Here is a 23540-nt window from a genome sequence, read left to right on the forward strand (position 1 = left end):
TGAATTGGGGGTCAGGGAACTTCTGTCTGAGGGGGAACTTTCCGATTCGGAAAGTGTGTTACCTCAAACGGATTCGGATGTCATATCCTTTGGACGTGGATAATTTGGACGTGGTCCGTGCCCTGAAGTTTTACTTGCAGGTGACTAAGGAATTCCGTCAATCATCTTCATTATTCATTGTCTTTTCTGGAAAGCGTAGGGGCCAGAAGGCTACGGCTACCTCTCTTTCTTTTTGGCTAAAGATTATCATCCGTCTGGCATATGAGACCGCTGGCCAGCAGCCTCCTGAAAGAATTACGGCTCATTCTACTAGGGCTGTGGCTTCCTCATGGGCATTTAAAAACGATGCTTCTGTTGAACAGATTTGCAAGGCTGCAACTTGGTCGTCTCTTCATACTTTTTCCAAATTTTCCAAATTTGATACTTTTGCTTCTTCTGAGGCTGGTTTTGGGAGAAAGATTCTTCAAGCAGTGGTGCCTTTCGTTTAATGTTCCTGTCTAGTCCCTCCCTTTCATCCGTGTCCTATAGCTTTGGTATTGTATCCCATAAGTAAGGATGAAATCCGTGGACTCATCATATCTTGTAAAAGAAAAGGAAATGTATGCTTAGCTGATAAATGTATTTCTTTTACGATATGACGAGTCCACGGCCCACCCTGTCATTTCTAAGACAGGTATTTATTTTTGTTAAACTTCAGTCACCTCTGCACCTTTGGCTTTTCCTTTCTCTTCCTAACTTTGGTCGAATGACTGGATTGGGAGGGAAGGGAGGAGCTATATTTACAGCTCTGCTGTGGTGCTCTTTGCCACTTCCTGCTAACAGGAAATTTAATCCCATAAGTAAGGATGAAATCCGTGGACTCGTCATATCGTAAAAGAAATACATTTATCAGGTAAGCATAAATTTCCTTTTTTCTTCATTCTCTTGGTATATTTATTTGAAATGCAAGAATGTAAGTTTAGATGCCGGCCAATTTTTGATGAACAACCTGGGTTGTCCTTGCTGATTGGAGGATAAATTCATCCACCAATAAAAAAGTGTTGTCCAGAGTCCTTAACCAAAAAAAAAGTTTAGATGCCTTCTTTTTCAAATAAAGATAGCAAGAGAACGAAGAAAAATTTATAATAGGAGTAAATTAGAAAGTTGCTTAAAATTGCTTCTCTATCTGAATCACGAAAGAAAAAATGTGAGTTCAGTGTCCCTTTAAACTTGCATGATTGAGATAGAGCAGGTCATTTTAAGACACTATCAAATTCACTTCTATTTTCAAATGTGCTTCGTTCTCTTGGTTTCTCTTGTTGAAAAAAAATACGCACATATCCTACACTAGTGGGAGCTGCTGCTGATTGGTGCCTGCACTCATTTGTCTCTTGTGATTGGCTAACTAGATGTGTTCATTTAGCTGCCAGTAGTGCAATGCTGCTCCTTCAGCAAAGGATAACAAAAGAATCAAGCAAATTTGATCATAGAAGTAAATTGGAAAGTTGATCGAAATTGTATGCTCTATCCAAATCGCGAAAGAAAATTTTGGGGTTTCCTGTCCCTTTAAAATCAAAATACTCTTTTTTCTTTCATGTAATTAGCAAGAGTCCATGAGCTAGTGACGTATGGGATATACATTCCTACCAGGAGGGGCAAAGTTTCCCAAACCTTAAAATGCCTATAAATACACCCCTCACCACACCCACAATTCAGTTTTACAAACTTTGCCTCCGATGGAGGTGGTGAAGTAAGTTTGTGCTAGATTCTACGTTGATATGCGCTCCGCAGCAAGTTGGAGCCCGGTTTTCCTCTCAGCGTGCAGTGAATGTCAGAGGGATGTGAGGAGAGTATTGCCTATTTGAATGCAGTGATCTCCTTCTACGGGGTCTATTTCATAGGTTCTCTGTTATCGGTCGTAGAGATTCATCTCTTACCTCCCTTTTCAGATCGACGATATACTCTTATATATACCATTACCTCTGCTGATTCTCATTTCAGTACTGGTTTGGCTTTCTACAAACATGTAGATGAGTGTCCTGGGGTAAGTAAATCTTATTTTCTGTGACACTCTAAGCTATGGTTGGGCACTTTATTTATAAAGTTCTAAATATATGTATTCAAACATTTATTTGCCTTGACTCAGAATGTTCAACATTCCTTATTTTTCAGACAGTCAGTTTCATATTTGGGATAAATGCATTTGTTTCAATCATTTTTTCTTACCTTAAAAAATTTGACTTTTTCCCTGTGGGCTGTTAGGCTCGCGGGGGCAGAAAATGCTTCATTTTATTGCGTCATTCTTGGCGCGGACTTTTTTGGCGCAAAATTTTTTTTCTGTTTCCGGCGTCATACGTGTCGCCGGAAGTTGCGTCATTTTTTGACGTTTTTTTTTGCGTCAAAAATGTCGGCGTTCCGGATGTGGCGTCATTTTTGGCGCCAAAAGCATTTAGGCGCCAAATAATGTGGGCGTCTTTTTTGGCGCTAAAAAATATGGGCGTCTTTTTTGTCTCCACATTATTTAAGTCTCATTATTTATTGCTTCTGGTTGCTAGAAGCTTGTTCACTGGCATTTTTTTCCCATTCCTGAAACTGTCATTTAAGGAATTTGATCAATTTTGCTTTATATGTTGTTTTTTTCTTTTACATATTGCAAGATGTTCCACGTTGCAACTGAGTCAGAAGATACTTCAGGAAAATCACTGCACAGTGCTGGAGCTACCAAGCTAAGTGTATCTGCTATAAACTTTTGGTATCTGTTTCTCCAGCTGTTATTTGTATTGCATGTCATGTCAAACTTATTAATGCAGATAAAATTTCCTTTAGTACTGTTACATTACCTGTTGCTGTTCCGTCAACATCTAATTTTCAGAGTGTTCCTGATAACATAAGAGATTTTATTTTTTAAATCCATTAAGAAGGCTATGTCTGTTATTTCTCCTTCTAGTATACATAAAAGTCTTTTAAAACTTCTCTTTTTTCAGATGAATTTTTAAATGAACATCATCATTCTGATACTGATAATGGTTCTTCTGGTTCAGAGGTTTCTGTCTCAGAGGTTGATGCTGATAAATCTTTGTATTTATTCAAGATGGAATTTATTCGTTCTTTACTTAAAGAAGTGTTATTTGCATTAGAAATAGAGGATTCTGGTCCTCTTGATACTAAATGTAAACGTTTAAATAAGGTTTTTAAATCTCCTGTAGTTATTCCAGAAGTGTTTTATCTCCCTGATGCTATTTCTGAAGTAATTTCCAGGGAATGGAATAATTTGGGTAATTTATTTACTCCTTCTAGACGTTTAAGCAAATTATATCCTGACAGATTAGAGTTTTTTGGGACAAAAATCCCTAAGGTTATGGGGCTGTCTCTACTCCTGCTAATGTACTACTATTCCTACGGCAGATAGTACTTCATTTAAGGATCCTTTAGATAGGAAAATTGAATCCTTTCTAAGAAAAGCTTACTTATGTTCAGGTAATCTTCTTAGACCTGCTATATTTTTAGCGGATGTTGCTGCAGCTTCAACTTTTTGGTTAGAAGCTTTAGCGCAACAAGTAACAGATCATAATTTTATAGCATTATTATTATTCTATAACATGCTAATAATTTTATTGGTGATACCATCTTTTGATATCATTAGAGTTGATGTCAGGTATATGTCTCTAGCTATTTTAGCTAGAAAAGCTTTATGGATTAAACTTGGAATGCTGACATGTCTTCTAAGTCAACTTTGCTTTCCCTTTCTTTCCAGGGTAAATAATCATTTTCGTTCCTTTCCTCACAACAAGGAACAAAAGCCTGATCCTTCATCCTCAGGAGCGGTATCAGTTTGGAAACTATTTCCAGTTTGGAATATATCCAAGCCTTATAGAAACCTATAGCCAGCTCCTAAGTACCTATGAAGGTGCGGCCCTTATTCCAGCTCAGCTGGTATGGGGCAGATTACGTTTTCTTCAAAGAAATTTGGATCAATTCCGTTCTTAATCTCTGGTTTCAGAAACATTGTTTCAGAAAGGTACAGAATTGGCTTCAAGTTAAGGCCTCCTGCTAAGAGATTCTTTTCTTTCCCGTGTCCCAGTTAACACAGCAAAGGCTCAGCATTTCTGAAATGTGTTTCAGATCTAGAGTTGGCTGGAGTATTTATGCCAGTTCCAGTTCTGGAACAGGGGCTGGGGTTTTATTTTATCTCTTCATTGTACCAAAGAAGGTCAATTCCTTCAGACCAGTTCCGGATCTATCATTATTGAATCGTTATGTTAGGATACCAACATTCAAGATGGTTACTGTAGGACTATCCTGCCTTTTGTTTAGCAAGGGCATTATATGTCTACAATAGATTTACAGGATGTGTATCTGCATATTCCGATTCATCCAGATCACTTTTAGTGTCTGGGATTCTCTTTTTAGACAAGCATTACCAGTTTTGTGGCTCTACCGTTTGGCCTAGCCTCAGTTCCAAGAATTTTTTTCAAAGGTTCTCGGTGCCCTTCTTTCTGTAATCAGAGAATAGGGTTTTGGTATTTCCTTATTTGGACGATATCTTGGTACTTGCTCAGTCTTCTCATTTTCGAAGAATCTCATACGAATCGACTTGTGTTGTTTCTTCAAGTTCATGGTTGGAGGATCAATTTACCAATCAGTTCATTGATTCCTCAGACAAGGGTAACCTTTTTAGGTTTCTAGATAAATTCAGTGTCTATGACTGTCCTTGTCAGACAAGAGAAGTTTAACATTGATATCAGCTTGTCAAAACCTTCAGTCACAATCATTCCCTTTGGTAGCCTTATGCATGGAAATGTTGGGTCTTAGGACTGCCGCATCAGATGCGATCTCCTTTGCTCGTTTTTCACATGCGACCTCTTCAGCTCTGTATGCTGAACCAATGGTGCAGGGATTACTCAAAGATATCTCAATTAATATCTTTAAACCGATTTTACGACACTCTCTGACATGGTGGACAGATCACCATCGTTTAGTTCAGGGGGCTTCTTTGTTCTTCCGACCTGGACTATAATCTCAACAGATGCAAGTCTTACAGGTTGGGGAGCTGTGTGGGGGTATCTGACGGCACAAGGGGTTTGGGAATCTCAGGAGGTGAGATTTCCGATCAATATTTTGGAACTCCGTGCAATTTTCAGAGCTCTTCAGTCTTGGCCTCTTCTGAAGAGAGAGTTGTTCATTTGTTTTCAGATAGACAATGTCACAACTGTGGCATACATCAATCATCAAGGAGGGACTCACAGTCCTCTGGCTATGAAAGAAGTATCTCGAATTTTGGTTTGGGCGGAATCCAGCTCCTGTCTAATCTCTGCGGTTCATATCCCAGGTATGGACAATTGGAAAGCGGATTATCTCAGTCGCCAAACGTTGCATCCGGGCGAATGGTCTCTTCACCCAGAGGTATTTCTTCAGATTGTTCAAATGTGGGAACTTCCAGAAATAGATCTGATGGCTTCTCATCTAAACAAGAAACTTCCCAGGTATCTGTCCAGATCCCGGGATCCTCAGGCGGAGGCAGTGGATGCATTATCACTTCCTTGGAAGTATCATCCTGCCTATATCTTTCCGCCTCTAGTTCTTCTTCCAAGAGTAATCTCCAAGATTCTGAAGGAATGCTCGTTTGTTCTGCTGGTAGCTCCGGCATGGCCTCACAGGTTTTGGTATGCGGATCTTGTCCGGATGGCCTCTTGCCAACCGTGGACTCTTCCGTTAAGACCAGACCTTTTGTCTCAAGGTCCTTTTTTCCATCAGGATCTGAAATCCTTAAATTTAAAGGTATGGAGATTGAACGCTTGATTCTTGGTCAAAGAGGTTTCTCTGACTCTGTGATTAATACTATGTTACAGGCTCGTAAATCTGTATCCAGAGAGATATATTATAGAGTCTGGAAGACTTATATTTCTTGGTGTCTTTCTCATCATTTTTCTTGGCATTCTTTTAGAATACCGAGAATATTACAGTTTCTTCAGGATGGTTTAGATAAGGGTTTGTCCGCAAGTTCCTTGAAAGGTCAAATCTCTGCTCTTTCTGTTCTTTTTCACAGAAAGATTGCTATTCTTCCTGATATTCATTGTTTTGTACAAGCTTTGGTTCGTATAAAGCCTGTCATTAAGTCAATTTCTCCTCCTTGGAGTTTGAATTTGGTTCTGGGGGCTCTTCAAGCTCCTCCATTTGAACCTATGCATTCATTGGATATTAAATTACTTTCTTGGAAAGTTTTGTTCCTTTTGGCCATCTCTTCTGCCAGAAGAGTTTCTGAATTATCTGCTCTTTCTTGTGAGTCTCCTTTTCTGATTTTTCATCAGGATAAGGCGGTGTTGCGAACTTCTTTTGAATTTTTACCTAAGTTGTGAATTCCAACAACATTAGTAGAGACATTGTGGTTCCTTCATTATGTCCTAATCCTAAGAATTCTAAGGAGAAATCGTTGCATTCTTTGGATGTTATTAGAGCTTTGAAATATTATGTTGAAGCTACTAAGTCTTTCCGAAAGACTTCTAGTTTATTTGTTATCTTTTCCGGTTTTAGAAAGGCCAGAAAACTTCTGCCATTTCTTTGGCATCTTGGTTGAAATATTTAATTCATCTTGCCTATGTTGAGTCGGGTAAGACTCCGCCTCATAGGATTACAGCTCATTCTACTAGGTCAGTTTCTACTTCCTGGGCGTTTAGGAATGAAGCTTCGGTTGATCAGATTTGCAAAGCGGCAACTTGGTCCTCTTTGCATACTTTTACCAAATTCTACCATTTTGTTGTATTTTCTTCTTCTGAAGCAGTTTTTGGTAGAAAAGTACTTCAGGCAGCAGTTTCAGTTTGAATCTTCTGCTTATGTTTTTCATTAAACTTTATTTTGGGTGTGGATTATTTTCAGCAGGAATTGGCTGTCTTTATTTTATCCCTCCCTCTCTAGTGACTCTTGTGTGGAAAGATCCACTTCTTGGGTAGTCATTATCCCATACGTCACTAGCTCATGGACTCTTGCTAATTACATGAAAGAAAACATAATTTATGTAAGAACTTACCTGATAAATTAATTTCTTTCATATTAGCAAGAGTCCATGAGGCCCGCCCTTTTTTGTGGTGGTTATGATTTTTTTGTATAAAGCACAATTATTCCAATTCCTTATTTTATATGCTTTCGCACTTTTTTCTTATCACCCCACTTCTTGGCTATTCGTTAAACTGAATTGTGGGTGTGGTGAGGGGTGTATTTATAGGCATTTTAAGGTTTGGGAAACTTTGCCCCTCCTGGTAGGAATGTATATCCCATACGTCACTAGCTCATGGACTCTTGCTAATATGAAAGAAATGAATTTATCAGGTAAGTTCTTACATAAATTATGTTTTTTTTTTTTATAGCATTTTATTATTGAAGCATTTTTCGGATATTTAAATTTGAAACACAGCTATTTAGGGGGGTTTAACACTGCATTTGATGTTATAAATCATTGTGTTTAGATCGGAATTATATTTGTGATGAAATATTGAAAAATAAATTATAATGTAAACTGTAATTATTTATTGCTAATGATTTTAGGAGGAAAAATGCTGCTTTATCTTTTGTGTAGAAAACATTATTTTCCTCCAGTGAAAATTGTTACCAATAATTATAATATGCACTAAATATGCACTGTTATTTATTTAAGAAATAATTGTTATTATATTTTCCATCTTAATGGGAGGAGAGTCCACTGCTTCATTCATTACTTGTGGGAATTAAGAACCTGACACCAGGAGGAGGCAAAGACACCCCAGCCAAGGGCTTAAATACCTCCCCCACTCCCCTCGTCCCCCAGTCATTCTTTGCCTTTCGTTACAGGAGATTGGCAGAGAAGTGCCGAAGATTCGGTTTAGTCTCTTATGGAGGGTAGTACTCTTCACAGTGGGACTGGAGTTATAAGTAGTCCTGTCAGCCTCTCACTGAGAGCTTGGGTGAAAGTTAAGAGTCTGGAGATGCAGGGAGAGTCTTTTTACTAAACCATCCCAACTCCTATTAACAGCTCCTTAAGCAACCAGCATTGACGAGTTTCACTGCCTTCTTTCTGCTCTCAAGTCCATGTCAGAAGCGATGCTACTATCTGTCACACTTGAAGGGCCGTGTTCCTGTTCAACGGCATAGATTCTGGTAAGATTGTTTCATTTTTTATACATGTATGATAACGCAAGAGGACAGGGTCGCAGTGTGACTCCTTTTATCTGTATAGAATCAAGGGTTAATATCTCCTTAGGGGGATTATTGAACAGGGGAGAAATAATCTTATATGTTTATTTGATTTTATGCTGCTTTTATGTGTGAGATGTTATGGGCTCATATGCTGTTATGGAATATACAGGTTTCACTTTTACTTTGAGAGCCATGCAGCTTACAAGCTTGGCGTGTTTTTTCTCATAGCAGGGATGGTCCTGCATTGTGCACCATGTGATTCTTTCCCTCTTTCCTGACCGGGTGTCTATCTCTCTGTACTGTCTGGGTAATGGGAGGTGGGGAGTGCCCCAGCTATTGGGATATAAAGGTGCAGTTTTAAAAAAAATAATAATAATGTTTTATTTCTATAGTTCTCCGGTTATTGCACTAGCGATGGAAGATTCTGTAAAGAGTAATTCCTGTTTATATGGTTCCGGCCCCTCAATTATGTTCCATATGCATTGATAATGTGATAATATCAAACATGCTTGATACCACTGAGCCGTCCTCCTCTGAGGAGTTGTCGTCCAGTGAGGTCCGTACCAAACATGCTTATCTCTCTACACATGCAGTTTTCCCATAGCATTGCTGATCCTACATCTGGAGGGGGCCATTTTTTCACCAGACGTTACTGCGCAGCTCAGGCGGCGGTGTCTGCAGCCTTTAATGCTTTACCTCGCCCTGCTAAGCGCAAGTGAAAGGTTACATATTGCACTCCTTCCCAGAGTACATCAGATAATTTATTGGATTTAACTGGGGTTATCAGAGGATGAAGTTCTTTCTGAGACTTCAGAGTATGAACATTCTGTGTCGGAGTCTGTAGCCTCTAAACCCCGGCTGCGGAGGAACCAGACTTTAGTTTTAGGAATTTGCGCTTTCTTCTAAAGATTTTTTTTTTGGCGAATTCAGTGGTTCCAGAGGCCAAATTGCCTGAGGAGTGAACAAGTGTGGGTGAGACACACGAAACATGTCTGCTGTTGCTGCACTGTTACCCCTTTTTGTCAGTGTGTAGAGCTTTGGCTCTTTGTGTTTTTAAGTGCACACAATAAAGTTTATTTTTTATTATACCGGACTGACCCCTGCCTTATCACTTGGACATAGTAGGTTAGTAGCCCTGCAGCCGTATCAGTTACTGCACATATGAATATTGTTGCGCCCTGGACAGAGGCGTGTTGGCTGGGCTCCCTACTTCCGGACTTCACATACACAGCTGCTTGGAGGAACGGAGCATACGTCATACACTTAGCACGCTGAAGCAACGCTGCTCAGATCAATAGACGTACCCTGGAGGATCGGTAAGCGCCACTCTTGTGTTTTTCTTTACCTTCTGGTGTGACTCCTTATAGGATTGATCGGGGTGGAGAGGTCCCCTCGACGTTACTCAGGAAAAGATTTACGGCCTTGAGGGTTGCTAATTCGTTTATCTGTGATGCTATTAGGCAGATTATTTGCCTAAATGCTAAGAATTCAGCTTTTTTCTATTCAGGCCGTCGGGCTCTGACTGAAGTCATGGTCTGCGGATATGACTTATAAGTCTAGACTTCTTTTTCTCTCCTTTAAAGGAATGATTTTGTTTGGTCCAGGCCTGGACTCAATTATCTCCACAGGGAGGACAAGGGTGTCCTTCTACCGCAAAAGAATATGAACGAGTCTAAGGGACAATTTTCGTTCTTTTCGTTTTGATAAAGCCCATGTCAGCTGTCCTCCGCTAAGCCTGAGCAAACCAAGAGCTCTTGGAAGCCGGCTCAGTCCTGGAATAAATCCAAGCAGAGCAAGAAGCCTGCCGAGTCTAAGTCGGCATGAACGGTCCCCGGTCCTCTTCTGGATCGTGTAGAGGGCAGACTTCGCTCTTTTCAGTTGTTTAGGTCAGGAACTTACAGGATCCATGAGTCCTGGAGGTCATAGCTCAGGGTTACAAGATAGGTTTCAAGTCTCAGCCACCCAAGGGCAGTTCCTCCTCTCTCTCCTGTCTTCCTGACCAGAAAGGAGGGAAGCCTTTCTGGGGTGCGTACGGGATCTGTCCTCTTAGGAGTTATTGTCCCGGTGCCTATCGCAATGAGAGGCTTGGGATACTATTCAAACCTTTTCGTGGTTCCAAAGAAGGAGGGAACTTTCTGTCCGATTTGGACCTTTAGTGCTTAAACAAGTTTTAAATGTCCCCTCGTTCAAGAGGGAGACAATAGGTCCATTCTTCCCCTCGTTTGAGAAGGGCAGTTCATGACCACGATAGATCTGAAGGATGCTCCATTCACGTACCAATCCTCAAGGACCACTTCCAGTTCCTAGAGTTTGCGTTCCTGGACCAGCCTTCCAAGTAGATGTCCCGGGTTTGATTCCCAGCTAACGCAGCATTCTCCAAGAAGTTTTTTGGAGAGTGGACCATTTGGAATCTTTTACTCTGTCTTCTTCGATCCCATGGATGGAAGATAAATCTAGAGAGAGTTCTCTTGTATCAAGTACCAAGGTAGAATTCTCGGGTACTATAATAGTCTTTATAGACATGAGAATATTTCTAACAGACCAGAGACTTTGCAGGCTAGCTTCGACATGTCTTGCCCTCCAGACATCCTTAAAGGGACACAATTTTAAGCAACTTTCTAATTTACTCCTATTATTAATTTTTCTTCGTTCACTTGCTATCTTTATTTGAAAAAGAAGGCATCTAAGCTTCTTTTTTGGTTCAGTACTCTGGACAGCACTTTTTTATTGGTGGATGAATTTATCCACCAATCAGCAAGAATAACCCAGGTTATTCACCAAAAATGGGCCGGCATCTAAACTTACATTCTTGCATTTCAAATAAAGATACCAAGAGAATGAAGAAAATTTGATAATAGGAATAAATTAGAAAGTTGCTTAAAATTGCATGCTCTATCTGAATCACGAAAGAAAAAATTTGGGTTCAGTGACCCTTTAAGGCCACCTATGGGTCGGTGTATGGAGGTGATTGGTCTCATGGTGTCCAGTATGGACATCATTTCCTTTGCCAGGTTTCATCTCAGACTGTTGCAACTGCGCATGCTGAAGCAGTGGAATGGCGATCATTCGGATCTGGCTCAACAGATTTCTCTGGACAACTGATCGAGAGAATCGCTCTCTTGGTGTTTTTGTCCGTATCTCTTGTCCCAAGGGATGTCCGTTTCAAGACCATCCTGGGTGATTGTGACTACGGTTGCAAGTCTGTCAGGATGGGGAGCTCTTTGGGGTGCCAGGAAGGCACAGGGCCTATGGACTCAGGAGGAAAAGCTCCTTCCTGATCGCATTTGGGATCTTTGGGCAATATACAATGCTCTGAAGGCTTGGCCTCTGCTGGGTTCCTCCCAGTTTATCAGATTCCAATCAGACAATATATCCTCGGTGGCTTACATCAACCATCGGGGGGGAATGAGTAGCTCCCTAGCTATGAGGGAAGTATCTTGGATTCTGGAGTGGGGGAAGACCCACATTTGTTCGCTGTCAGCGATCCACATTCCGGGTCAGGACAATTGGAAAGCGGATTTCCTCAGCAAACAATACTTTAATCCGGGGGATTGGTCTCTCCATCATGAGTGTTTGCGGAAATTTGCAAGAGGAAGATCTTATGACGTCTCATTACCAAGTTACCCAGATATGGGTCGAGGTACAGGGATCCTCAGGCAGAGCTAACAGATGCATTAGTGGGGCCTTGGAGGTTCAATCTAATTTATCTTTTACCGCCGTTACCACTACTTCCTAGTGTAGTGGCTCGGATCAAGCAGGCATCAGTGATACTGATTGTTCTGTCTTGGCCGCAAAGGCCGCGGAACCTTGTCACAGGGGTCTGCTGACCAAGGTCTCTTTGTTCATCTATGTCTAGACCTCTGAGGCTGACTGCGTGGAGATTGAACGCTTAGTCCTAGCCAAGAGAGGGTTTTCTGAGAATGTTATTTTTACTCTCATTCAAGCTTGTATCTGGTTGCTCGTCGCATCTATCATAAGGTGTGGAGGACCTACTTATTCTGTTCTCCAGGATGAACTGGAGAAGGGCTTTTTTGCAAGTCCCTTGTGGGGACAGATTTCGGTCCTGTCTGTGTTACTGCACAAGAGGTTCGCTGAGCTTCCTGATGTGCATACACTTGTTAAGGCCGTGCTAGGATCAGACCTGTGTTTAGATCTATTGCTCCTCCTTGGAGTTTAAATATTGTTCTTTAGGCTGCACGGGTTCCGTTGGAGCCTATGCATAAAGTAGACATTAAATTATTGTCTCGGAAGGTTCTTTTTCTACGGGCTATTGCTTCTGTGCGCAGAGTATCTGTGATTACTGCCTTGCAATTCGTCCCTCCTTATCTGGCTTTCCATGTTGATAAGCTGTTCTTCGATCCAAGGTAGGTTTTCTTCCTAAGGTTGTGTCAATTAGCAACATCAATCAAGAGATTGTGGTTCCTTTCAACGTAATTCTGGATGTGGTTTGTGCCTTGAAGTTCTATCTTCAGGCCACGTAGGAATTTAGACAAACTTCTTTCTCTGTTTGTTCTCTTTCCAGGAAGCGTGGGGGTCAGAGGGCCTCTTCGACTTCCTTATCTTTTTGGCTGAGTAGTGTCCTCCGTTTCGCCTTGAGACAGCGGGACATAAGCCTTCTCTGAGGATTACGGCTCATACAACTAGAGCTGTGACCTCTTCTTGGGCCTTTAAGAACGAGGTTTCTATGGAGCAGATTTGTAAGGCGGACTTGGTCCTCTTTACATACTTTTGCAACATTTTACAAATTTGATGTTTTTACTTCGGTGGAAGCAGTTTTTGGGAGAAAGGTTCTGCAGGCTGTGGTGCCCTCAGTATAGGATCCGCCTCCTTTTACCCTCCCATTTTTTCATTCAGTGTCCTCTAGAGCTTGGGTATTTGTTCCCACAAGTAATGAATGAAGCAGTGGACTCTCCTCCCATTAAGATGGAAAACATAAATTATGCTTACCTGATAATTTAATTTCCATCTGTGGAAGGAAAGTCCACTGCTCCCGCCCGTTTCTGGAGGATGAGGGGAGTGGGGGAGGTATTTAAGCCTTTGGCTGGGGTGTCTTGGCCTCCTCCTGGTGGCCAGGTTCTTAATTCCCACAAGTAATAAATGAAGCAGTGGACTCTCTGCCAACAGATGGAAATTAAATTATCAGCTAAGCATAATTTATGGGTTTTTGTGTTTGTTTAAAGAATGTATATAAATGTATTCATTGTATTTGATGTAGTATATAAGGCAGTTAAACAGTTAACATGGTTTTAAGTATTGACCAATTAGATTAGTTTGTAGCTTTTTAAATGGAGACCTAGGGCAAGATTACATATGCGGCACAGGCTTCAGTGTAACTTCTTAAACCCGTGCCGCCAGTAATTTCACCTCGCACATCGGGGTATCACATATATGGCGCCATCAGATGCTAGACTGGCGTAAGTAGGACAAACTGGCGATCTTCAGAAATTTGCGCAAATACAAATTTCTGTCGTCACAAGTAACTTACACCAGTATTATGTCCGCGTAAAGTGTCAATAAAGAGTAGTTTTATGCAAATGAGGATAACGCACGTAAAAACGAAACCGGAATTAAACTAAAAAAGCAACACGTAATTACGCTATTCAAAATCCCTATATAAACCCCTGCGCAACCGGCATTTTCTTGCATGTGTTTGGATTGTTCGTTGAGCTACAACACACGGCCCAGGAGTGGAGGATTAGTGAGAGTAAAGAGAGAGGCGCAAACAGAATAAATAGTTAAGTCGCATTGGTGGATTGAGTAAACTTGTACACTTACTTACACATATTCTGACATATTGCACACTTTGCATACATACATATACAAATACACCACACTCTTTTTCTAACACCTCACATATTTTATTTTTACAGTGTGATAGGCTGAGTGTTTGGTTGTGATTGTGTGTAACTGAACTGGGAGTGAGTGTGAGTGTGTGTAGTGTGATTAGTGTGAGGATGGCAGGGAGAGGTAGGGATGATGGGAGTGGCAGGGAGAGGAGGACAGGAGGAGCAGTGCCCCCCCCGGACAGGAAGTAAGTGGAGTGGGGAGAGGGAGAGCCAGAAGGGAGGAGAGATGCCAGAGAGCCCCAAATACCAGGCACATCCAGGAGAGGGACAGAGGGTGCAGATAGGGACAGAAGGGGTGAGGAGGGAGAGGATAGGGAGGAACCCACACTGCTAGGGACATCACAGGGAGGAAGCCAAGTGGCCATGGAGGATGAGAGGCTGAGATGTCCCAACTTCTCATATGATGAAAATGTTGCCCTAGTCCAGGCCATCATGGACAACTATAGTGACCTCTTCGGGCAGGAGAGGGCAAAGGCAGTGCCAAAAAAAGAATGGTGGTAGAGGATGGTGGTAGAGGATGCCATCAACAGCGTGGCCCGCAGAGGAGGACTGTAGAGGGCCTAAAAAAGAGGTGGAATGATTGTAAGAGGCGGGTCAAAGAGAAGCTGTCCACCAGAAGGGAACAGGTGGTGGTCCATCCCTGGATATAGAGTATAACACCTGGCAGGAGATGATACGCAGGTCCCTGAGTATCACAGCAGTCCGTGGACTTCCAGGGGCTCGTGACTCAGGGGTTACAACCACAGCACATCATGCTGGTGAGTAACATCCCACACACCTGTATTATATGTAATTGCAATACAACATCCTTTAATATCACACATTCATGTACATGATGAGGAGCATGGTATTAGGAGTACTAACAAAAACATCTACAATTATACTTGACATTACTGCTACATAACACAATGCTATTCATGATATGAGTTGGAATAGTGCAATACTAACATGTCTCAGAGTAACACAGGCCACAGGCCACATGTAGAGTTTTCATTAAATGGACACTATAGCCATCCCAATACGTTTAGCTCAATAAAGCAGGTTCTGTGCCTAGATCAAGCTAAAGTAAATTGTGTGACCATAGTGTCACTTAAAGAGCACATTATTTCATCATTGACATGTACATATATATCATATATCAATGTACATTGTATGCCCACATGGACATATATCTGACTGTACTAATCCCTCTTCAGGCAACCCCAGGAACAGTGTGCTCCCAGACATGAGCATTGTTGGATGGCTTCAGTTGAGGACCCGGGAGTGATGCCACCGACATTGCCATATGACCCCTGACAACATTCCTGGCCAGAGGAATATCCTACCTTTGGTTTTGAGGGGGAGCCAAGACAGGCACAAAAGGGTCCATGTATTTACAACCCCCACAACACAATCACAGTCTCATGTCAGTCATGGATATTACCCACAGACTATTTCACAGGATATGCCTATTGTAGAGGCTGAGTGGTCACACACTGGGAATACCAATCATCTATGAGAGCTCCATCATCTTATTCACTGGGACGAGCTCCACCATCCTCTTCCCTGGGACGAGCTCCAACATCTGCAGATGAAAATACAGCAGAAACTACAGCTGCTCCTCAAGCAGCAGAAACTACAACTTCCCCTCAAGCACCAGAAACTACAACTGCCCCTCAAGCACCAAAAACTACATCTGCCCCTCAAGCACCAAAAACTACAGCTGCCCCTCAAGCACCAAAAACTACAGCTGACAGCTGCCCCTCAAGCACCAGAAACTACAGCTGCCCCTCAAGCAACAGAAGCGCATCCACAAGCATCACCTCTTCTTCAACATCATGGCCCTCAAGTAACTGCCAGCCCTGTTGCTCAAGAGCCTGTGGATGCATTGTATGCTCCCCTGGGTGAGAAATACATTACACTCAAGAGGAGGCTCGTCACAAGCACTGAGAGCATACAAAGAGGCCAAGAGAGGTTCTTCAGGAACCAAGAAAGGTTCATCAGGAGCCAAGAGAGGTTCTTCAGGGGCCAAGAGAGGTTACACAAACGTAGCATAGAGCTGCAGAGAAACATTGCAGCATCATTAAGTGCAAGTGTTCAAAACCAGTCACAGATGATTCAAATTCTGTCTAATATGCAGATGCAGATGGACAATAGATGGAGAGAACAAACTCAACTTTTGAGTGTGTTGCTTGAGCACTTAACACACCAGCAGGACACTGCCTCCAGCCTATCATCTGTGGCCAGCAAGCTTTAAAGGGACAGTTTATTCAAAAATGTTCTCCCTTTAATTTGTTCCCAATGATCCACTTTACCTGCTGGAGTGTATTAAATTGTTTACAAGTATTTCCTTTACCCTTATGATTGCATTTGAAATATTTTATTTAGCCTATGTTATCCCCACCTATACTTAAATATTTTGGCCTCAAGGCCAAGCTGTGTTAACACAGCCAGTAGAATAAATTACACTCCCAGTGGGTTCTAGAAGAGATAAGGTAATAAAATATTAATTTTCCATTGTTCGTTCCAAGTATTGGTGATTGGTTTATGAACAGATATAAGATAAAGAAGCAGGCATATGTACACGATGTGATAAAGTAATGAGATCTGATTATATCTACAAGCTCAACCCATTTTATTAGGTTGTGACATCAAAACACAAAACCAGCTAATTCATATACACAAATAAGCCTTAAAAAAGGAAATCTCATACATTTTATAATCTGCAGCTAGTAAAAAAGGTAATTGGAATGAGAAAAACAAATTTCTAGTATACTGTCCCTTTAACTATTAGAGATGCTGCTTAAATGTATGTGTTTGTTAAAGGGACACTGAACCCAAATTTTTTCTTTCGTGATTCAGATAGAGCATGAGATTTTAAGCAACTTTCTAATTTACTCCTATTATCAAATTTTCTTCATTCTCTTGGTATCTTTATTTGAAATGCAAGAATTTAAGTTTAGATGCCGGCCCATTCTTGGTGAACAACCTGGGTTGTCCTTGCTGATTGGTGGATAAATTAATCCAATGGTGGCACAATGATTATATAAGAACACAGTTTAAAACAATGAGGGAGGTAAACCTAATTGTGATGGGTACACAATCCTATAGATTCAGGATGCTGGCCTGGACCCAAACAGTGTGTACTGCAAAGGGTGCAGAGGTGATCTAATGTGTGGTGTATAAAAACAGTCTGTGAGATCAGTCTCACACCTAGATAGTTATGGTGATAGGAGTGTGAAAAAGGTATGTGATTGTGTGTAAACAATCTCAAGGGAATAAACAATTGGCAAGGGGCCTTGCCAGAATCCAACGTGTTCTAAAAATCCAACGTGGTTCCAAAAATGTGATACAATAATATAGTGACAATATAAATGGTAACAATAAAAGATAACAAAAAAATATATGAATGCAAAAACATAAGTGAAAGTCAAATAGATAAAAAAAAGTCTGATATATACTAAGGATATCTAATATCCGACCACATGTTCTTGTACACAGGTCAATCAGGACACTCAAAAGTCTTAAACTCTTTATTTAAAATAATTTCACTATCAAAATCTGATATCCTTTTAAAAACCAGCGATGGTTAAACATGGGACCCTTTAATTGAGAAAGCCAGCCGTATGGTAATACTAATACAAAGATCTAATAAACGTAAAGATCCAGAATAAACCTCTCTTATACCAGACTGATATGAAGTCTGATATTATTAATTATATAAACGATTTGGTCATAACCGCTCCAATCGCAGATTAAAATTAGAATGTCTGATCAATATTATATCTGTTCTTCTATACCCATGCAATACACACACACACAGATCCGTGACAAATTACACGGATCCATATCATATATTAAGTCGAACACTAAGATCAGGACCATTGACATATAACAATACAACCTCTTAGGAAAGGTGTTCTAACAGAGCTTGATAGTGTTCTAATAAGACTCAAATACAAATATGGTTTTGAATATGATTACGGGTCTAAACCATGATCCCAATCCATATTATTTATAAGGTAGAAGCTAGCCATCATCCCTCTTCTCCCCCCTTTTTTATTTCCAATATTTTAATATTTTTATTTCCAATATTTTAATATTTCTATTACATCCACTTTTTTACAGTTTTTATACCTCATCTATCCCTAATATAATTACTCCATGAAGATACATCGAGTTGAAACAACTCCCACAATGTAAACATTGGGTTCATCCAATTAACATGGGAGATAGGGACAACACCTCCAAATGGGCCAATCATCTTAGCAAAGGCAGAACACAAGCTTTGCAAACTGGCCAATCAACAACGCCCAATATTGTGACGTCACGACCATTCGGAGTAGGCGATGTCGGAGCACTTGAGGCCAAAAGAATATGTTTATTCCTCTCGAAACTCCTACAATTACAGTTTAGAATAAGAGCCTAAGCAACCCATATAATTATAAATAAATAACACGCCGATCCTCATACATACATTCCCCATAACCGGAAGTGACGTCATGACACATCCCGGGGTAAAGAAATAAAAGGGTAATATATTGAGTCCAAGAAGTTTAGATATCTCAGAAGGCACTAATGATACTCACTTTTAAATATAAAGTAGGGAAAGTGACTTTTAATTATAATATGAGTGAAGGAATAAACGGCGAAACCGGAAGTACTACAAAAACCGGAAGTAACCAAAATTCCAATCAGGGGTCAAACACCCTTTATAAGGCACCTATGTACATTTGAAAAACCAGTCTTGAGAAAGGCCTGACACGGGCCGAAACGCGTAGACACTGGTAAGCCTCATTCTATTTGTGTTTTTACTTTGTACAATCTACACTATCTATATTTCTGTTTTTTAGGAGGGACCATGTCTGTATACTAGTTTATCACTAGGCACATATCTTCACATTTTTTGGGATATTCTCTACAATCAATTCTGGAAACGTGTATTCACCAAGGGGAATAGGATAACAACAGGATTTCACTTTTGGATTTTCACACAAGACTTCATTGTGACTTTTTTATCTATTTGACTTTCACTTATGTTTTTGCATTCATATATTTTTTTTTTGTTATCTTTTATTGTTACCATTTATATTGTCACTATATTATTGTATCACATTTTTGGAACCACGTTGGATTTTTAGAACACGTTGGATTCTGGCAAGGCCCCTTGCCAATTGTTTATTCCCTTGAGATTGTTTACACACAATCACATACCTTTTTCACACTCCTATCACCATAACTATCTAGGTGTGAGACTGATCTCACAGACTGTTTTTATACACCACACATTAGATCACCTCTGCACCCTTTGCAGTACACACTGTTTGGGTCCAGGCCAGCATCCTGAATCTATAGGATTGTGTACCCATCACAATTAGGTTTACCTCCCTCATTGTTTTAAACTGTGTTCTTATATAATCATTGTGCCACCATTGTATCAAAATTGTTAAAACCATCATGGATCCATGAACTATTGGTTTATATTGTATCATTGTATTTTATCCTAAGTTTTATATTGTTTTATATTGTAATAAACCTCTTTTTAATTCATGCTCATACCTGCCATTTGCTTAGTTGGCGCCTAGGTCCCTTCATCACAAATTCTCTTTCTTGGGTGCTTGCTAGGTGCACCTCTCCTAGGCTATAGGTACACAGTAGGCACTTATATCCTTCTTTATCACGGATAAATTAATCCACCAATAAAAAGTGCTGTCCAGAGTTCTGAAACTAAAAAAAGCGTACATGCCTTCTTGTTCATATAAAGATAGCAAGAGAACGAAGAAAAATTGATAATAGGAGTAAATTAGAAAGTTGCTTAAAATTGCATGCTCTATATGAAAGAAAGAAAAAAATTGAGTTCAGTGTCCCTTTAAGGCTTCCAGGGAGTTACGTTGCTTTTTTAGTCAGTGCAAGGGTTGCTGCGCCTGCCTATGTGTTGCGAGATGATAATGGAGTAGATTTTCTCAATTCTGCGCGTGTAAGTCTTTGCGCTAAATATGTAATACCGAATGGCAACGCCAGTTCTATGTTAGTTTATGGGAGTAAAAAATGCGGGCGATGGGTAAAATATACGCGGGTAACTTGTATGCTACGCCATATATGTGATACCAAAACCGTGTAAAAAACGGCGTCGCCGGCTTTTGCGGGCGATGCCGCATATGTAATCTTGCCCCTAGTAGCTATCTTATGATTACGGTCACCTGAGCAGAAACTCTTCAGATTTTCTTTACAGTTTTTTTTTTTTACTGCTGAGCTATGTGGACTAAATTAAAAGGAGTTTTTAAGTGGATGAACCTTGGGACTTTTCTTTGTATGATCATAATAAAGGGTCAGTTTATTCTAATTTGCTCTCCAATTTATTTTGTTTTCCAATTATCCAATTTACCTGCTGGAGTTTATTAAATTGTTTACAAAAAATTATCTTTATATCAGTATTTGAAATAGCTGATTTAGCCCGTTGTATTTTTTACCTATATTGAAAATTTCCATACTTAAGTATAGGTCATAGAACAGCTGTGTAAACATAACCAACAGAAGACATTACACTTTCTGTGTGTGTGTGTGTGTGTATGTATGTGTGTGTGTATATATATATATATATATATATATATGTGTGTATGTATGTGTGTGTGTATGTATGTGTGTGTGTGTATGTGTGTGTGTGTATGTATGTGTGTGTGTGTATGTGTGTGGGGGGGTTAGGAAACAAAATGTACATTTACAGTTGTTTTCTCTAAGGGCATGATATTCAAAACCTCTCCGGCATGGAGAGAAATCATGCAAAATATTTGGGATTTTTTTAGACATTGGGGGTAGCTATCAAGCCGTCTACTTTACCTGCCTTTGCCGGTCCAATATGCCCGCCCAAGCTCGCCTACCATCGCCGCCGCAGACCTGCAAAATTTCGCCTAAGTTATCAAAAAAGCTGTCAAAAAGCCGCGCACCAAGTACGGGGCGATGAGCAGCGGACTCTGAGAGTTATCACTCATCCGATCTCGCTGCTCTTCGGCTTTTTGACAGCTTTATTGCTAGCCTTTCACTAAGCACCCACACTAACTACACTGTTCTACCCCCTATACCGGTGCCCCCGGAGCCCCCCGCAACTAAATAAAGTTATTAACCCCTAAACCGCCGCATCTAGACCCCGCCGCAACTCTTATAAATGTATTAACCCCTAAACCGCTGCTCCCGGACACCGCCGCCACCTACATTATACCTAGTAACCCCTATCCTGCCCCCCCCCTATACCGCCGCCACTATAATAAAGTTATTAACCCCTATCCTGCGGATCCCGGACCTCGCCACAACTAAATAAATAGTTTAACCCCTAAACCGCCGCTCCCGGACCCCGCCGCAACCTATATTAAACTTATTAACCCCTAATCTGCCCCCCTACACCGTCGCCACCTATAATAAATTTATTAACCCCTATCCTGCCCCCCCTACACCGCCGCCACTGTAATAAAATTATTAACCCCTAAACCTAAGTCTAACACTAACCCTAACACCCCCCTAACTTAAATATTAATTAAATAAATCTAAATAATATTTCTCTTATTAACTAAATTAATCCTAATTAAAAATAAATATTTACCTTTAAAATAAACCCTAATATAGCTACAATATAAATAATAATTATATTGTAGCTATCTTAGGATTTATTTTTATTTTACAGGCAACTTTCAATTTATTTTAACTAGGTACAATAGCTATTAAATAGTTATTAACTATTTAATAGCTACCTAGTTAAAATAAAGAGACATGTACCTGTAAAATAAAAACTAACCTAAGTTACAATTACACCTAACACTACACTATACTTTAATAAATTATTCCTATTTAAAACTAAATACTTACCTGTAAAATAAACCCTAAGATAGCTACAATATAATTAATAATTACATTGTAGCTATTTTAGGATTTATATTTATTTCTTCTGTTAAGTGTGATCAGTCCACGGGTCATCATTACTTCTGGGATATTAACTGCTCCCCTACAGGAAGTGCAAGAGGATTCACCCAGCAGAGCTGCATATAGCTCCTCCCCTCTACGTCACTCCCAGTCATTCTCTTGCACCCAGCAACTAGATAGGTCGTGTGAGAGGACTATGGTGATTATACTTAGTTTTATATCTTCAATCAAAAGTTTGTTATTTTAAAATAGCACCGGAGTGTGTTATTACCTCTCTGGCAGAGTTTGAGGAAGAATCTACCAGAGTTTTGCTATGATTTTAGCCGGAGTAGTTAAGATCATATTGCTGTTCTCGGCCATCTGAGGAGTGAGGTAAACTTCAGATCAGGGGACAGCGGGCAGATGAATCTGCATAGAGGTATGTAGCAGTTTTTATTTTCTGACAATGGAATTGATGAGAAAATCCTGCCATACCGATATAATGTCATGTATGTATACTTTACACTTCAGTATTCTGGGAGAATGGTACTTCACTAGAATTACACTGTAAGAAAGACATAAAGCTGTTTAATAACTAGAGATTATGTTTAACGTTTTTGCTGGAATGTAAAATCGTTTTCATTTGCTGAGGTACTGAGTGAATAAATGTTTGGGCACCATTTTTCCACTTGGCAGTTGCTTAAATCTGTTTTTTCTGTCAGTTTCTGTTCTCCCTCACTGCTGTGTGTGTGGGGGAGGGGCGCTTTTACTATGCATCAAATATTTCAGTCAGCAACTCATTGTATTCCCTGCATGATCTGGTTCATCTCTACAGAGCTCAGGGGTCTTCAAAACTTATTTTGAGGGAGGTAATTTCTCTCAGCAGAGCTGTGAGAATTATAGTTTGACTGAAATAAAAACTTTTATTCTGTAATTTGTTTCCTGCTTTCAGAAATTGTTATCTTTGCTAATGGGATTAAACCTTTGCTAAAGTTGTGTTGTTTACAAGGATTGAGGCTATAACTGTTTCAATTTATTAATTTTTAACTGTCATAGATCTTCTGTGCTTCTTAAAGGCACAGTACGTTTTAATATTATTCTATTTGAATTGTATTTCCAAGTTGCAAGTTTATTTGCTAGTGTGTTAAACATGTCTGATTCAGAAGATGATACCTGTGTCATTTGTTGCAATGCCAAAGTGGAGCCCAATAGAAATTTATGTACTAACTGTATTGATGCTACTTTAAATAAAAATCAATCTGTACAAATTGAACAAATTTCACCAAACAACGAGGGGAGAGTTATGCCGACTAACTCGCCTCACGTGTCAGTACCTACATCTCCCGCTCAGAGGGAGGTGCGTGATATTGTAGCGCCGAGTACAGCTGGGCGGCCATTACAAATCACATTACAGGATATGGCTACTGTTATGACTGAAGTTTTGGCTAAATTACCAGAACTAAAAGGTAAGCGTGATCACTCTGGGGTGAGAACAGAGTGCGCTGATAATATTAGGGCCATGTCAGACACTGCGTCACAGGTGGCAGAACATGAGGACGGAGAACTTCATTCTGTGGGTGACGGTTCTGATCCAAACAGACTGGATTCAGATATTTCAAATTTTAAATTTAAACTGGAAAACCTCCGTGTATTACTAGGGGAGGTGTTAGCGGCTCTGAA

The 23540-nt window shown here is 40.3% G+C and overlaps 1 protein-coding gene across 3 annotated transcripts in view; it reads left to right on the forward strand.

Moving 5' to 3' along the window:
• Nucleotides 1-23540, forward strand: part of LOC128666782 (gastrula zinc finger protein XlCGF7.1-like) — a 272466-nt gene that overhangs the window by 187421 nt on the left and 61505 nt on the right. The window contains exon 4 of one of the 3 annotated variants that reach the window (XM_053721577.1): nucleotides 15188-16487. The exons of the other annotated variants lie outside the window; for them this stretch is intronic. Within the exon in view, the coding sequence (XP_053577552.1) occupies nucleotides 15188-15258 (71 nt within the window). The 3' untranslated portion in view covers nucleotides 15259-16487. Of the gene's footprint in view, nucleotides 1-15187; nucleotides 16488-23540 lie in introns of those variants that run through there. 3 annotated transcript variants of the gene reach the window in all.

This window comes from Bombina bombina, chromosome 7, assembly GCF_027579735.1.
Source record: "Bombina bombina isolate aBomBom1 chromosome 7, aBomBom1.pri, whole genome shotgun sequence".
In the NCBI taxonomy this organism is placed as follows: domain Eukaryota; kingdom Metazoa; phylum Chordata; class Amphibia; order Anura; family Bombinatoridae; genus Bombina; species Bombina bombina.